Raw genomic sequence first — 18,755 nt, 5'->3', positions numbered from 1 at the left:
TCGATGTCTGCACATGCTGAATCATTGTAAACAAAGGATGAAATGACAAAATGAAAAAAACACACAATTCGTGATATTTTCACAATGAAAGCTAAGCATTTCATTACAGGTCTTTGTGTAGAATTGTAAAAGTAAAGGTGAAGGACATATAGAACTTGTTGAATGTGTGTAAAATGTGACGAATTACCACATTTTGCCTGCCCTTTTCAAAGGTGTTAAGATGATTCACGCGGGATGCGGTGATAGTGTTAGTGACGTTATAACGTAACACAATCTTTGTCAGACCCCAAAGTACAGAAACCTCGAAAATTGTCAAGCTTTCGTTTATATTACAATGCACGTATTTAATGATAGGATACTTTTGACCTGAAATAATATCACCTACTTACCCATCTGTACCATTTGTTTCTCGAGTAAGCGAATTACTATGACGTTTGTCAAATACCTGTCACGCCTGACCAGCAAATGTTGGCATTTCTACCCAAAACTTAAAAATATATATAAAGCACTAGAATCTGTACTTTACTAAGAAAGTGTAACACCAAATATAACATATGTTACATTTGACCACTTTCTAAAATGACATTGTGTATTTCAAAAATATATTTGTTAGTTCTCTTGAAAAGATCGACATGTTATTTAGAAAACCCCCGAAAACATCAAACACAAAAAAGCGGCAGGAATTCCAAGTTAAAACAGGGCCCCCAGCAATCTGTGCTTCTCGTATGAGGCGACAGGGTGACTCGGGTTGCTCAACATGTTTGATGGGTTGTCTGATATGAAAACATATTAAATAGCCTCTGGGTATCCGGTCGTTGTCGGTGTGTACAAAGTGTGGATCCCATTGCTGTCATGTGGGCTGGATTCAGTAGGTGTGGTTTTACCCCGATTTTAGCAACTTTACAGCAATACAACGCTAGGGGACACCAGAAATTGGTTTTACACATTGTACCCATGTGGGGAATCGAACCTGGGTCTTCGGCGTGACGAGCGAAAGCTGTAATCTCTAGGCTACCCTACCCGCTATGATATGAACACTCACTCCACTCACTCATTCAACTCACTCACTCACTCATCCTTATTTTACTGACTCGTCTCACCTTCTCTTGACAGGCGGCACCGTGATCCATGCCATCGATGTGTCCAACCCAGACAACATGACAATCGTGGCCCACGTCGAGATGGAAAACGTGGATTTCACGGACGTCGAGTTCTGCGGAGGCTACGTCTTCACGGCCGTTGACGACCAGGCGGAGAGAGCCAATGGCAGGGTCATTATCTACTCGGCCTACAACGCCACTTCAAGGTCGATATCAGAGGTCGTTCAGATTCCAGGTAAGAAGATTCGTTTACTCGATATATCATTTGTCTCGAACTACGAGTATCTCGATATTGTCTCGGTGAATTCGAAGTTTCCGTTTTTGTATACTACTTATAACAATTATAAACAAATACTGTTTGGAAGGTCTTTTAACGTGACGCCTTATTGTGGTCTTGATAGATAAGAATATTTGGCTCTCTCCATATGTCTGGCTGTGCCCAAAATTTGCATCCTCAGGATGCATTAGGTTTTTTAAGGGTGCTCCGGTCGTTCTTCCAATCATTTGTTTGTTCGTTTGATATTTAACGCCGCACTCAGCAATATTCCAGCTATATGGCGGCGTTCTGTAAATAATCGGGTTTCAACCAGACAATCCAGTGATCAACCGCATGGGCATCAATCTACGCAATTGGGATACAATGACGTGTGTCAACCAAGTCAGCGAGCATTTCCACCCGATCCCGTTAGTCGCCTCTTACCCTTCAATGAAGTGAGACCGCCGTGTCTGTCCTACATTAGGACCAAGTACTACAGCACACCGGTCTATTCCATGTTTACAGTGGGTGCCGTCCCCGACATGTTGAAGCCTACCCACGACTGTTCCAAGTTGATCGTGGCGGTTGAGGGCGAGGCGTATCAGAACCCCCCAAACCAGATCACTGACCCCGAGGGCCTCGTCGTCATCATCAACTTCCATGACACCATCAGCAACTACACAAAGACATCGCTGAACTTCACAAAATATAATGACAGGTAAGATCAGAGCATCTCCATTTGTTGTTGTTTTGAATATATAAATGACGATGATTGGTTGATCAGAAATTTTCTCTATCCAGACAGTGCCATGCGGATAAACGAGGCTGCCTTTGCACAATATATATAGATCACACAATTCATAGATACATATTTTGTGATGCTCCAGGGTGGCTGACCTCCGGTCGTCCGGTGTCCGTCACGTGTATCAGGAGAACAACAACCCCTTCTCCAACGACGTGGAACCTGAGTACGTGGCCCTCAACGCTGACGACACCGTGGCATACATCGTTCTGCAGGTACACATACAGGACTACTTTGGTAGAGTGAATTGATACAGCAGTGTAGGGATTCTGAATGTGGATAGGGAAGTGCCATCACTAGGTTCCCATGCTGAGAAAATGCCACACCGCGCCATATATTCTCCATCTCATCAGAACCCAGATTGACTAAATATGTCATAATACATGTGTTAAGTTTGGATCGGTCATACTCGTTTCGTACCTGTAAGGACTCCGGGACAGATCTCTAGAAGGGTCTACAGTTTCAAGAGCCAAGCTAGATTGGGATCAGAAGGTCACTAGTCCGATGACATAAATTATCGTTGCTCATGCTCATGACAGTAATCACTCGTTTGTCTAACACCGGTGACCCGGAAGTAACACCTCAGTCACATTGGTTCAATATAGTTGTGAATGTCTGTCATCGAGAGTCGATGGCAATGACCGCCGGCCATCCTGGTCCAAGGCCTAGATTTTCGAAGCTCTCTTAGCGCTTAGATAATCGTAAGTTAATGTTAATGTATGACACTTACGAATATCTTAGCGCTAAGACAGCTTCGAAAGCCAAGGCCCTGAACGTCATCTTGTATCACCCTGGATGGTTATTATACCTGGAATTGTATTGATGGATGATCACATTCATGACCCGTGAAGATCCGGGTTAGAACTGATCTTCAGTAACCCATGCTTGTCGTAATAGGCGACTAACGAGATCGGGTGGTCAGGCTCGCTGACTTGGTTGACACACGTCATCGTATCTCAATTGCGTAGATCGATGCTCATGCAGTTGATCACTGGATTGTCTGGTCCAGACTCGATTATTTACACAGCGCCGAGGTGGAATATTGCTGAGTGCGGCGTAAAGCTAAACTCACTCACTCACATTCAGAACACAACCACCGACCCTAACTACTCAATCCAATGTCCCGTTTTAATATTGTGTCCTGCTTCAGGAAAACAACGCAGTGGCCACAGTGGACCTGGTCAGTCAGAACATCACCGGAGTACATGGACTGGGCTACAAGGACTGGAGCAAGCTCACGCTTGACCCTTCGGACGAAGACCGAGGTATGAGTGAGTGAGTGAGTGAGTGAGTTGGGTCTACGCCAGTTTGAAAAATATGACAACAGTATCACGGCGGGGGACTCCTGGAATTGGTTTCACCTACAGCATTTATGTGGCTTGAGCAGCAAACACTTAAGCCACCACTCTACCCCATCACCCCCGGGTGCGGGCCCAGAACTATGTTGATCGTCATGACGCTAGGCGTAGATAACGAATCATCGAATATATTCACTGTTATGTTTATTGCTGTGTCCATACTTGTGGTTATGGTTCGACGCTTTATTCGGCTTAACCACTTGGCTACAGTTATTTGCTTCATTGCTTTAAAATGATTTTCAGGTTAGCGGCGGTTTTATAAACTGGTAATGGTTTTCGTAAGGAAGGATAACAATATATGGATGAACAACTTCTTTATTGCTGTGAGAGCGACATTTCAGTGTAGGTTCTAACACCGTTATCAAGCAAGTGATGATCACTTGCAGGTGCCTTCCTCTACCTCTACCTCTACTCTGTAATGGGTATGTCCTAATCAGTTTTGTCTCACCTGACATCACAGCAGGTGTGTGTATTGCAGGTGCCTTCCTCTACCTCTACTCTGTAATGGGTATGTCCCAGTCAGTTTTGTCTGACATCATGCAGTCAGTTTTGTGGTGTGTATTGCAGGTGTCCCCTACCTGTAATGGGTATGTCCCAGTCAGTTTTGTCCCACCTGACATCACTGCAGGTGTGTGTATTGCAGGTGCCTTCCTCTACCCCTACTCTGTAATGGGCATGTCCCAGTCAGTTTTGTCCCACCTGACATCACTGCAGGTGTGTGTATTGCAGGTGCCTTCCTCACCCCCTACTCTGTAATGGGCTGTCCTCTCACTGCAGGTGTGTGTATTGCCTTCTACTCTGTAATGGGCATGTCCCAGTCAGTTTTGTCCCACCTGACATCACTGCAGGTGTGTGTATTGCAGGTGCCTTCCTCTACCCTTCTCTGTAATGGGTATGTCCCAGTCTCTGTGTATTAATGGGCATGTCCCAGTAATGGGTATGTCCCAGTTTGTTGTCCACATGACATCACTGCAGGTGTGTGTATTGCAGGTGCAGCATGTCCCAGTCAGTTTTGTCTCACATGAGATCACTGCAGGTGTGTGTATTGCAGGTGCCTTCCTCTACCCCTACTCTGTAATGGGCATGTCCTAGTCAGTTTTGTCTCACATGAGATCACTGCAGGTGTGTGTATTGCAGGTGCCTTCCTCTACCCCTACTCTGTAATGGGCATGTACCAGAGCGACACGGCAGTCTTCTTCCGCTTCAAGGGCGTGGATTATTTGCTCATGGCAAACGAAGGGGACGCGAAGGACTATAATTTCGGTACCTACAGTTGGAGCGAGGAAGAGAAAGCGGGGAACATTCCCGCCAGTAGTAAGTTACTGAAAGTGCTTATAGTCATATAGTCACTGTCATAAATATATAATGTCAACGGTAGAGAATATCGAGTTTCGATTATGCACCGAAGCACATTTCATTGAGCTTATGAATGGATAACTGGAAATCATGGATGACACTTGATTCGTGGTGGTTTGTGAAATTCTGTGTACCCAACAGTAGACTAAGTTTGGACTCACTGACCGGTGACCAAGAATTCATATATGTAGATATTACATGTTTCAAGGTCTTAGAGATAAGGGACCGTTCATAATGTATGGCTAGGGGTGTGATGATGATTTTTATGGAGAAGTATGTACAGTGTGTGCCCCCCCCCCCTAAAATATATCAGGGAGCGTTTAACAGTACTTCAGCCAGTGTATTGTATCAGTCGGAATTTTACAATGAATGAATGAATTAATTAACAGCAAGAATTATAATGTGAATGAATGAAAGAAATTAAGAAAAAGAACAAAAGAAAAAGAACATATGTGAATGAATGACAACGGCCATCCCTCCCCAAACACCTTTCCAGTTTTGTCAAATACTAAGATCAACAAGAAAGAAAGAAGTTTTAGAACTATAACACTCAAGCATCACAAGCACCAATGGCGTATCAGAACAGATCGGCGATATGTCATATTTTTCACACACCTCAAATACACCCTAACAAAAACAAAACAAAATTAAAACTATCACTATTACTTGCAAAAACCTTTCACCTGATGGTATATTCCCCTCATAAAAATTAAAGGTGTATGTGAAAAATGTTTTAGAACAATAACTAGAAACACTCAAACAACGCCCTGTAGTATTTCAATGGCAGATCGGCGATATGTCATAATTTTCACACACCTCAAATACACACAAACAAATTTTTTTAAATTATAAAACTATTACTATTACTTGCAAACACCTTTCACCTGATGGTATATTCCCCTCATAAAAAATGAAGGTGTATGTGAAAGATGTTTTGAACAATAACTAGAAACACTCAAACAACGCCCTGTAGTATTTCAATGGCAGATCGGCGATATGTCATATTTTTCACACACCTCAAATACACACTAACAATTTTTTTTAAATGATAAAACTATCACTATTACTTGCAAACACCTTTCACCTGATGGTATATTCCCCTCATAAAAATTGAAGGTGTATGTGAAAGATGTTTTTGAACAATAACTAGAAACACTCAAACAACGCCCTGTAGTATTTCAATGGCAGATCGGCGATATGTTATATTTTTCACACACCTCAAATACACCCTAACAAAATTTTGTTAGTTATAAAACTATCACTATTACTTGCACACACCTTTCAACTAAAGGTATATTTCCCTTCTAAAAATTAAACGAATATGTGAAAGAAGTTTTTAGCGATATAATTTAGTCTTTCTTGGCTGTGTACTGAGAATTGAAGCCAGTGAGCTACAACATGCCGACTTGAAACTTTACTACAAATCTACTGTACTTATACTGACACTAATCACAATTATTTGACTGAAAATGAAGTGACAGAATAGGTAACTTGTCTTCTACATGTAGGTTTTCAATATGTACAAAATAAGTGACACTCCCCTTGCTTATCATGTACAAATCAATGATACCCCTCCCCTTCCCATAATATCTAAGCATAAGTTTAAACATAATATAGTGACCCTCCCCCTAGAACGTATGTTCAAAATTGATGACCCCCAGCTCCCCAGAACAAATTGGTGCCCCCACACACACACACACCTTGAAATCATCACCTCCCACCCTACCCCCACCTCATCCCCTAGCCATAAATTATGAACGGTGCCTAAGAGAGAAATAAACTGGATTCTTGTGGGTATTCAGATCTTATTTTACGACAGACTATGATCTCCATCTAAATTATTTCACACGCCAAATGTTGTCACAAAGGGTGCTAACACTGACAATATTTTGTTATATACCAACTAAAATATACTGAATATTCCTTCCAGTGCTGCCTACCCTAGATGCCACCACACAGGATCAGCTGACACGTGACACTCTGCTTGGTAAGAACCCATTGGGAATTCCGGCTAAGTGAGTGAGAATAGTTTGATGCCGCTGTTAGCAATATTCCAGCAATATGATGGCGGGGGACACCAGAAATGGGCTTCACGCATTGTACCCATGTTGGGAATCTTACCTGGGTCTTCAGCATACTGAAATTGAATTAGGCTAACCATTAGGTTACCCCACTGACCCACCGGTTAAGTGAGTAAGTTAGTTTGCTAATTCGGCTGTCACGGCGTGACGGCAGCAACCGAGGTCTGTCTCAGATGTTTACCACTTTTGGTAACCCACGAGAACAGGTATTGTCCTGACAAATTTAGAAACGCGATCATGGCACACTGCAGTTCGAACCCCCGATGATAGTAACGCTATTCAATGAATTGTGGAATCTTTGACGACTGAAATGGGCCACCAGTACCCAGAATTTCGGGTTAGTGAGTGAGCTAGATTTTATGCTTTTAGCAATATTCCACCAATATCACGGCGGGGGACACCAGAAATGGGCTCCACACATTGTACCTATGTGGGGAATAGAACCCGGGTCTTCGACATGACGAGCGAACGCTTTAACCACTAAATTGCCAGAATCGGGGACTAGGTTGATGTTACGTCACTGTACCCGAACGGCGTACGTAGATTCCTCATCATATTAAGCAGGTCTCCACTTGTTTCAAGTGGCAGTGTTGGTCTAATACTGACTGCGGCATAAAACAATATAGTAGAAAACACAAAATACCCCACTATAAGGTGGTACTTACACTAATCTGTTTTTCATTATTCCATGCGCATACTCCTCATACTTGAGTAGGGGTTTTACTTAGTATTAATCTTGTTTAAACAGGTCGTTTGAAGGTATCGGTATCTCCAGCCGGTAAAAACTCGTCCGGGAATCTCGAAGCTCTCTACACTTTTGGTGGGCGGAGTTTTTCAATCCGGCGAACAAACGACATGTCGCTGGTGTATGACAGCGGTGATGACCTTTCAAAACGACTTTACGTCCACAACAGGGACCTGTTCAATGGTCACATGGGTAAAGCATCTCACAGACCATTTGAAGACTATGACCTGCGATCAAGAAACAAAGTAAGACCTGATAACCTGAAACCAGCAATGACCCCCCCAACTCCCTGAAACCAGCAATGACCCCCCAACTCCCGACCCCCGACCCTGACCTCCGATCTCCGACCTCTGATCCCAGCCCATTACACGCATGCAGTGTAATACGTTTTTCAGTTATTTGATTGATTTACTATCATTACAGTCAGCGAATACTTGTATATTTGCAATAATTAATACATTTTTGGCGAGCTCCCTGTCATGCATGTCCTGCATATATGCGAATAGAAAACGGGCAAACCCAACACAGTCATCGGCTAAAGATAGATTTGTAAGACACAAATTGTAAACCAATCCTGTCAGCACCTCAGATTCTATTAGTGACCTGTCATTTAATCCATAGGATTGCACCGAAAGCATGTTATCCATCATGTACAAAGAAGATTAGCCCCGAGTCATAAGTTCCCCGAGTCCTTGACCTGACCTTGAAACTGACCTTTAACCTGATCCTGAGCCTTGACCTTAAACTTGACCCAGATCGTGACCTTGTCTGAACCCTACCCTTGAACCCTGTCCCTTACCCTAGCCTACACCATCCCTGATTTTCTGTTTGTCGTTGTAGGGCATGGAGACCGAGGCAGTCGCGACTGGGGAGCTGGAGGGACGGACGCTACTGTTTGTGGCGAACGAGCGCCCCGGCACCATCTTTGTATACTCATTAGATTCCGACGTGATGAAACCCGAGTTTCACGACATCTACACCGGCATCCCATCCACGAGGACCAAGTCATGGCAGGAACTGTACGATGATCGCCAGCTCTCGGAGATTGACTGCGAAGACATTAAGTAGGTCCAAGGTTGTAACGAAGAACTATGCCATTATCCAGTCTGTTGACTACATTTATATTTTTCACTCCCTAATTTGACACGGGGTTGAATCAGTTCGAAGTAATAAATGACATGGTCTCTTGTCGTGGTTTTTAGGGTCTTAATAACACAACATGGGGGCGCGGTGGGCGAACTGGCTAAAGCGCCAGGCTAGTGATCCAGCGAGCTTGAGGTGACGGGATCGAGCCCACCTGTGACCGGGTGTAAAAACCTTGGAGTCAACTTTGTGTGCAGACTCTTTCAGTGTTGTCACAACCCCTAGTGTACAGTACACAACCCTGTGCACTTAAAAGAACCCACGAATCCGTAGGTATATGACCAGATGGTGGCCACATGAATACGTGCAAACACCCAGTTGCGGGTACAGCAACGTGCAGTGAACTTGGACAAAGTACTGTGACTATGTGTCCCAGTGCACCCAGCTGTAAATGGGTACCTCGTAAGGATGGGAATGCCACAATAACTCGGTGCGCCTAGTGGCTGCAAGAGTTTGTATGCTCCCCAGGGAGTTGAGATTGACAATACGATGTGCCGTTGAGATTGACATCCAGTGAACGAGGGAAAAACAAAGCGCCTTTGAGCAGCTGAGCGGAGCTGGATATCGGCGCTATACAAATGTATATATGATATGATACATTACTCGATGACAACGTTACATTCGATGGAAATGATTTATATACCCTTGAAAACTGTAAAAGTAATGATGATATATTTAATTTAATTAATGACTACTGTACATTAATAGATATGTTGTGTTGATGATTGTAAATTACCTGTTCAGGTTTGTGAGTGCTGACAAGAGCCCAACAGGCAAGCCTGTTCTGTTTGTCACTGGATCCGTCAGTGGAACTCTCTCTATCATCAACGTTGAAGGTAGGTGACCCACATGTGTGTCATATCAACCCACATGCATATCTAAAATTACAGGCGGCCTGTTGTCCAAGGCGTTGTATTAACCAGAGTTGCGCCCCCTTGGTGTGCCAGAACACTACGACCGTGGGTTCGAGTCCAAGATTCTCCTAAAATATCCCCATGCCAATGCTCATGCATCTCTTCAGCCTAATAAATCTGAAATTCTGTCAACGTTGCATCAAAACCAGCTGACTCACCGACTCACTCAAACAAACTAAGTCAGATAATTGTATATTCATCGAAGTCACATCATGCTAAAGTGTAACTAAAGTGTTTCCAGTATTTGTTCGTCACCTGGAAACCCAGAGGAACTAACCTCAGTTATTGAAAAAGATAAAGTTTGATCCTGGATCGTGATATGTAACGATTTCAGAACAACCCCACTAGATATATCACGTGATCTATATGTGTCTTTCTTTAATAGTTACGAAGTCACCACCACCCAAACCAGAGAAGCCGACATCCTCTGCTGGCAGCCTCACAAGTGAATGTACGTACACCCTGTCATGTTTGGTTCAGCGTGTGTTTCAGCATACTTGTATATCATTAAATTATCGGGACTTTCGTTTTGGGTTTTTAGAAGGGTGGTGGGGGTTTTGTGTGTGTGTTTTTTTGTTGTTGTATTTTTGTCCTTAATAGTTTTACTCTCTCTTTTTATGCAATTACCGAAACGCGTCCTAATTAATTTTTCTGGCGTCGTATTCTTTTGTATTAGACACGTTGTACAGAGGTAAATGAACCCAAGAACTCTATCTCTCTGAACATCGTCGTTACAGGAACACTCCCTAGATGTGCCGGGGGAGATTATCCTTCTCAAATGTTTAACATAATTACCTCAAATTATTAAAGCTCGACATACATTACCTCGTTGAATCCGCTGGCTTGGTCTCCAAAGCTCTACATAATTGATGTCTAAACATTTCTTAACATTTTCTTTCAGTGACGTTTGCTGTGATTACAGCCGCAGTTGTCTACCTTTGTGGAAGGATGTGGCCTTGAACCCAAGACTAGTTCAATCCTCCATGAACAAAGATTAATTCGTATTTACAAAAATTAAAACTCGATTCATCACCTAATTATTAAGAATGGGTTCCGTGAAGTTTTAAGAAACGGGTTTAAGTTTAAAGTATTATTGTGTTCAGAGTTGAAATGGTAAAACGTATACATGTACTTTGATGTCTGTGTGTTCAGTCACCTGCTGTGGTTCTGTATGATGTAATCTTCGTGATGTTCTTGTGATAATCGTGTGTGTATATTTATATTGTATCGCGCACAAAATGTTCAAAACAAACATCTTCAGCTAGCTACCTGACAATATGAAACACACGGAACAATATACCACACATGATACATGACAATATACCACACATGATAATGGCAATATACCACACATGATGACAATATACCACACATGATACATGACAATATACCTCACATGATACATGATAATATACCACACATGATAATGACAATATACCACACCTGATAATGATACTATAGCATTAGAAGGATAAATAGGGTACAAAGGACTTGTGCAACAGTGCCATCACATTAGGGTAAAACAACCAGTAGATATTTTAGTCCATGTGGTCCATAGCAAAGGTGTGGTTATATGAAATCCAATAACTGATTCATGTTTCGTACTTCATGATTCATTTTTCATTTCTTTGCCGCCACGTGTTTTTGAAGATTGGGAGTCGCAAGAGGAAGCCATTGCGGCCTGGTTTCCGGGGTCTGCTGCGACACGAAGCGTTAGCGCAGCAGACCCCAGGAACCAGGCTGAAGCCATTCGAGGTTTATTTCAGTAATAGCGGCAGAGTTTGTGTAACCGTGTTTACTGGTATAAATAGTGTTTGCAGTTCAATTTCAGGCTACTATGACCACGGGTTGGCCTGGTGTTACCCGGGAGTAGCTATATATTGGTGAAGCAGGATACCCTCGCCTTTCCGCGAAAACATCGTATTATCAATATCTGATAGGAACTGATAAGAACGTGCTGGTCGTCTCTCATTGCCTCGTCTCCCCAACAAACACACCGCTAGCAACATTCCAATGAAGATCATACAGTTGTTGATGCTTGGGGCATAGGTACGGATGTTTGAGACAATAATGCGTATGAGTGATGTTCTGTCATTAAAATATAGACCAATGGGTGTGTGGATTGAGTAAGTGATTATTGTGATAACTTACACGAATATTTTTACATATCACTGCTGTTTTATAGTCAACGTATTTTGAAATAAACTCTTCGAAAAGCTTAATCTGTGATTCTTTGTCAAATCTAGATAGCAACGTGTCCGTTATCTAAGGTTGGTTGTTTGTCGCCGCAATCAGCAACATTACAGTTGTGTGTGTCAATAATCGAGTCTGGACCAGACAATCCAATGATAAACAGCATGGGCATCAATCTACACAGCTGGGATACGATGTCATATGTCAACCACGTTAGCAAGTCTGACCACCCGATCCCGTTAGTCGCCTTTCACGACGAGCATGGGTTCCGTTATCTAAGAGGGCGGTGGAAATGTGGCACAATGTGCGAAGCCCATTTCTGGTGTCCCCGCCGTGATATTCCTGGAATATTGCTAAAAGCGGCGTAAAATTAAACTCACTCACTCCGTTATCTAAAGAGCATCTGGATTGTTTATGACGGAGAACAATATATAAGAGGGAGAGGCGACCGAGTGGACCCAATGCTGATCAAGTTCACTCACTTCTTGACGGCTTGTCATCGTAGTCCGGAGGAAACTGGAAGCAAGGGATAAGAGAGACAGATTTGGGTGAGGATTGCCTTTTACGCCGCTTTGAACAGTATTTCAGCTTCTCAGCTTCATGTTGGAAAGACTAAAGTGATGCACTACGAGCATCTGTCTCCGCAACTGGAACACAATGACCATCATCAACCAAGTCAGCAGGCCTGACCACCTGCCCCATACAAGCTCAGGTTCTGAAGACCAGTAATAACCCGGAACTTCCCGGTTGTATGCTCCCGGTATGTGGGACTTATATCAGAACACGTACACACCAAATACTCTCCCATGTCATACGTATATGCCTACAGACACAGCTCCACCGGTTGTACTAAACCTCGGGCCATTTAATAAAGTTGACGAGTTAAAATGCCCAGATGAAGTCCCTTTTGGAAACCAGGAGCAAGAAACAGACGAACAGCGTGATCTTATATGGCGTATCTCGAAGCAGATCAAACAAGGTTCTTGATGATTTTAAATAAGCTACGAAACAACTTATAGTACCAATGTAAGGGATAGATTACCCGGACCTTCCGCGTGAGGGGCGAATGCTTTAACCACTAGGCTGCCCCTCCACCCAATGGGATCTACCTAATGTATCAAACCAAGTATGTAATCCAAAATTCGTATTCCTATATTCCAAGATAGTCATTTACCAAAAATGTCATGTGTGTTTACACTTTTTATGGAAGGGATTGTAAACGGATACAGATCCTGATTTTGTGGAGGGTGACGTAATTGAACGCACAGAAACTCAAAAAGAAATATTGTGGGAATTCACTTTGAGTTTGATTACTTAAATCTCAAACGTTTATCTATTGACAAAACCGTCAACAAGCTCGGCAGATGTTTGCTTGTTTTATGATGTGAACAAAAAAGTAAACATTGAGGATTTTACATGTATAGGTGCAAATAATATGATTATGTGACTGCTTCTTTCGGTTGTTTTATCATGCCAGTGATTTTACCAGACTGTCACGTACCGAATCCAGTCATATCCCTCTTGTACTGAGTGAGTTTAGTTTTACGCCGCACTCAGCAATATTCCAGCTATATGGCGGCGGTCTGTAAATAATCGAGTCTGGACCAGACAATCCAGTGATCAACAGCATGAGCATCGATATGCGCAATTGGGAACCGATGAAATGTGTCAACCAAGTCAGCGAGCCTGACCACCCGATCCCGTTAGTCGCCTCCTACGACAAGCATAGTCGCCTTTTATGGCAAGCATGGCCTGCGGAAGACCTATTTTACCCCGGATCTTCACGGGTCCTCTTGTACTGAAATTACGCACACTTCATATGGGCCTGGCAAACCCTGGAATTTGTGTGGGAAAACGACAACACTGGGCAGTATCTAGAAAACTGTTTGTCTGATAACGTTTAGGAATTGATCAATATAGCGTGTGTCAGTGTTGGGGGAAGCATTGTTATATTGCAGAACATCTATATGTTTCTACTACTGAGGTAAAAAACCATAAAGAATAGCATGCAGTTTTAATAATGACTGTAATGTTGAATGTTTTAATGAACTGGTTAGAAAGTAAAAACATGACGAACTGGAATCAGAAAGATGTAGAAGTTCAAATGAATTTACAAAATATAGACATTCATTCTCCCACACAACATAACAAATAAATATAATGCTACTTTGCAAGCGAAAGACAATATTTTAAAGAAAGGTAAATATATATCGCTGGAAGACTTTTTCGTCCAAGCTGAAAAGCATAAACGGAAAATATACGTTTAAAGGATAAATAATACATGTGTCTATAGTAACGTCTTAAAGTTCATATATTTGTTAAACTATTTGGTTATAATTCTACCAAATGCCTTGTTTATGCAAATGATTCGCAAATAGATGCTTATGACAAATGGGATCCGTACAATGGACTTTCCCTCTCATTAAGTAATGGTTTTGGTTGCTATTGGGTTTTACCTTATTCGGACATAATCAGTAATGATGTTGTTTGTGATGTTTATCAAATACATCCTACAGATAAGATATACCAGTGCTTAAGGACACCATATGATATTAAAACTACACATATTTGTAACTTATGTGGTTAAAGCCCAAAAGGGACTCGAAAATTAAACTTTATTGCCAAATCTATTTTTAGCTGTTAACTGCCCGTTTCATAGTCGCATATGTTCCCTCATGCATCACAGAGCGAGAAATGCGAACGGACAAATTAGATACACGGACGTTTACTATTTGCCATCCCAAATTAATTAATCAGATCAATGAAAGAGTTAAGATGCTGATTCTGACAAAGCAACGCGCATTTCGTCGAAACAGTTAACACCATTATATGTAAGTCACGGTTAGTTACACGTAAAACGAGATTACATGCTGAGAATTGCTTCTTGATGTGCGTGCATATTGTCAAAATCTTCAAATGCTTTGTTGTTGCCTTGTCAACCTAACCATTAAAAGCGCCCTTCTTATTGACGATGCACCTCCCACTGCGTTCTAAAAAGGCAGTCCGTGACACGTACTCGCAGAACCACGGATGCAATGGTGCTGACTGCGTTAAGGACCACGTACTCAGATTCTAGATCGTTGGAGAAGGAGTTGCTGTTCTCATAATACACGTGACAGACGCAAGACAAGGCTATATTTGTCACTATAGAGCATATCAATATTCGATATATTTGATATGTTGTTTATAAACCTATCACAGAACTTATATATCTTCTTTAACTGAACAAATTCACACATGAAGGCGTATTTGTAATAATGACTAAAGGTATTTCGAAATAACTGGATGCCCATGACGAATTTAAATGAAACCTCCTTTACCCGGACTGTACTGTTCCCCGTGAAACTGTCTAAATCATTGTTCGACTGCTTTTGAATGCCAAGCCTAATGCTGCCACACCCGTAGCATAAACTGATTTTTTTTTCATGGAAAACTTTTGTTGCTTCGAGTATTTTCTCGTTATTTCAATTATTTTCTCGTAAATTCGATTTTTTCTCTCGTTGCTTTAAGCGATTTCTCGTTACTTCAAGTTTCTTCCAAAAACTTGAAATTTCGAGCAATCGAGGCAACGAAAACTTTTGTTGAAAAATATATTTCATGCTACAAAAGTGGCAGCAGTATTCTTTCGTAGGTGCAGTGGCCTTCTTGGTACACGTATATAAAAGCAGTTATAAAGTTTGTCCTTGAAACAAAACATCATGTTCATACATTGCTTATTTTAATTTCAAATGCAATACTCTGATCTCACCTTTCGTTCGACTTTGAGAAATAAAGGGATGTCTTCGTGTAGCTGCTTCGTGTCGAAGACGTTGATAATGAAAACGATACCCTGAAGTCAGTGGTCTGATTGTGTGGGTTCTGATCTGCCTCCCTTCCACCGCCCCGATCACCTTTGAGTAGTCCAGTGTTGGCGTTAACGTGGCGGGATCAGCACCCACTTTAAATACAATCAACAAAACCCTTTCCACGTGTGGTCAGGCCCCGATTTCTCGCAACAAACTTAAGTCTGGGTTTTGACTTAAGCTAGAGTTTATACTGTTTACTCAAATTTGAGAAAACGCAGGAAAATGCATTTCCTAGAATGAGCTGAAGTCGATATCAAACTCATACATAGTACACAATTTGAGTTTGATTGATAGATTACTTAAGTTGTTTGGGGTTTTTTTATTTTAAAACGGCAGCTGAGTTAAAAATGCAGCTGTTTCAAATTGTCATACTCAGTTTAAAATTTGTGTAAAAACTTAAGTATTTTTCGAGAAATCGGGGCCTGACCTTTCCAACATGGGAATAAACACGTGGAGGCTCAGCCCTGTAGTAACTGTTGTAATGTAAGTCAGTCACAACACTTAAAGCCTTTTTTAACACGATTATTGTATAGAAAATTATATTTAAATAGCATTTTATTAAATGATGAAAATGATAACTATCACATATAACAACAGCAATGATGTCGAGTTATTCGTAGTTCAAGACAAATGGTATATCGAGTAAATGCTCTTTCGAGTAATTTAAAATGGGCAGATATTGCTTTCTAAAATCTAAAAACAACGAAACGAGAAAACATTGGCAGTTGAGGGTAATGGCAACAATGGGTTGATGACACCAAATAGATGGAACATATGACGACCCTGCTATTGGCCCTGTCCAACTGTCCTGAAACGTGAACTCTCACAGAACTCAACGTTTGCGGACTCCTAGTGGGCCAAGTTTGTCGGGTAGGACATATCGACGGCATATGCAAGCATCACGTTCACGTCCGTGAGGAAAGGTTGAGGTGAGTAATTTTAGATTCAGAAGCGACCCATGGAAATCCTGGTTGGAATTGCACTCGGCAATGCAGTCTGCAAATAATCGAATCTGGACCAGATAATCCAGTGACTGACATCATTATCATCGATCTACGAATTTTCGATACGATAACGTGCGTCAACAAAGTCAGCGACGACCCGATCCCGTTAGTTGCCTCTTATGACAAGCATGGGTTGCTGAAGACCCGGATGTCTATCCGACAATGAAGTTAGTACTTTTTATGGTCATTCTCTTCCAAGATATAACGACACAATTTCTATGAGTAAAGTAATATTATACACGAAAACATCTACACAAAACTCAACAATATACAATTTGTGTTACTAATATTACCTCACGTACAGACAGCTTCCATTTTCAAAGCATATTACAAACATCAGCGCCATGACACTTGTATATCACTCGTCTGTAGGTGTCCATTCGTATCAAGAACGTGTTTGTTCACGAGTCAGTCTGGGGCAGTAAATAAGACAATTGTCCAGAATTGGAACCCATGTGAAGTAGCATGTGTTTAGATATGTGATTTATTAACCGGCGAGATTGTGAAAGTCACCCTGCCGTCCAGTGGTTGCACGAGTGATCAGACTTCAGATCACCACCAACTGGTTGTGTAACAGGTGTGATGTCAGAGCGTGGTGTACAAGGTAACTTGTGACATACTTTTGTAACTTATCTTCAGAACATATCATTACGTAGTGAATGTATGGTGAGGTGAGGTGAGGTGAAATTGGGTTTTACGTCGTGCTCGAGAATATTTCGCTCATATGATGACGTGCATGCGTGTGTATGTGCGGCTGCTTGTACTAGCCCAGACTGAAGCTGGTTTTATAGTGCTAGCCCACTGAGATACCATGCCGCAGTGAAGCATGAATACCCCACTCAGACACTTTATACTGACTCCGAGCCGACCAGTCCTTGTTGTACCCATTAATGCCGGGCACCAGGCAGGGACCAACAAGTACCATATTTTAACGTCTTTTGGTATGACGCGGTCGGGGATCGAACCCGCGACCTTCCGCTCTCCGGGCTGACGCTCTAACCACTACACCACGGAGGCGGTCAGTGAATGTATGGCACCACAAGGGGAAGGGAACGGTTGTATCAAGGCTTCGATCGGCATTTAAACTTGTTCTGATGTTCTCCTTAAATGTTTTAATTTTTCATTATTGTAATTAAGATAAGTAAATGTCGTGAGTGAGTGAGTGAGTTTAGTTTTACGCCGCTTTTAGCAATATTCCAGCAATATCACGGCGGGGGGACACCAGAAATGGGCTTCACACATTGTACCCATGTGGGGAATCGAACCCGGGTCTTCGGAGTGACGAGCGAACGCTTTGACCACTAGGCTACCCCACCGCCCCAGTAAATGTCGGGAAAGATGAGAGTGAGGTGAACGAAAGTGCACTTAAGTATAATACATCTTGATTAATGTTTGTTGATGCAAAGATTGGCTGAAACATTTTGACCTTAACTTCGATGGACTGGTTCGATTGAGCTGGTGGCTAGTTATATTCCCACCGAGGTCCACACAGTTCTGCCACGGTTTCTGACATGACCTTGATCCCAGTGGTGTAAATGACTTCCTCAAGCTGGTGCACATAGTCCCCCACAACAGGACGTACGTCATCATCGCTTCCATACTGGTTGCCAGACATTTCTTGTAGTTTCTTCTTTAAGAAGCATTTAGAGTGCGTGAGTATGGTTTTACGCCGCTTTAAGCAATATTCCAGCAATATCACGGCGGGGGACACCAGAAATGGGCTCCACACATTGTACCCAAGTGGCATTAAGAAGCTGATGTGATGAAGAGGAACACTTTTTATGGATAGACAACTTCTTTATTGCAAAAGGTGCGACTTTTCGGTGTAGATCCCTGTGGATCATTTGCTTGATTACGGAGTTAGGATCTGCACCGAACCGTCGCATCTGTTGCAAGTTGTCTGTCCATAAAAAAATGTTCTTCTGCATTTTTTGTAGTGTATAGGGTGTTCAAACACA

At 42.2% G+C, this 18,755-nt stretch overlaps 1 protein-coding gene across 1 annotated transcript in view; it reads left to right on the top strand.

The window, feature by feature from the left end:
* Nucleotides 1–11,977, top strand: part of LOC124259430 (mesenchyme-specific cell surface glycoprotein-like) — a 31,908-nt gene extending 19,931 nt beyond the window's left edge. Inside the window, exons 2-12 of the mRNA XM_046693572.1 lie at nt 1,114–1,335; nt 1,882–2,074; nt 2,244–2,373; nt 3,309–3,423; nt 4,654–4,830; nt 6,803–6,859; nt 7,702–7,943; nt 8,539–8,762; nt 9,586–9,677; nt 10,141–10,206; nt 10,657–11,977. Coding sequence (XP_046549528.1) covers nt 1,114–1,335; nt 1,882–2,074; nt 2,244–2,373; nt 3,309–3,423; nt 4,654–4,830; nt 6,803–6,859; nt 7,702–7,943; nt 8,539–8,762; nt 9,586–9,677; nt 10,141–10,206; nt 10,657–10,715 — 1,577 coding nt within the window. The 3' untranslated portion in view covers nt 10,716–11,977. The remainder of the gene's footprint in view (nt 1–1,113; nt 1,336–1,881; nt 2,075–2,243; nt 2,374–3,308; nt 3,424–4,653; nt 4,831–6,802; nt 6,860–7,701; nt 7,944–8,538; nt 8,763–9,585; nt 9,678–10,140; nt 10,207–10,656) is intronic.
* Nucleotides 11,978–18,755: the final 6,778 nt, after the last annotated feature.

The sequence above is a fragment of the Haliotis rubra genome, unplaced genomic scaffold (genome assembly GCF_003918875.1).
Source record: "Haliotis rubra isolate DU_JTF1 unplaced genomic scaffold, ASM391887v1 Scf72, whole genome shotgun sequence".
NCBI classification, from domain to species: Eukaryota; Metazoa; Mollusca; class Gastropoda; order Lepetellida; family Haliotidae; genus Haliotis; species Haliotis rubra.
This window is presented reverse-complemented; position numbering and strand designations above follow the sequence as displayed.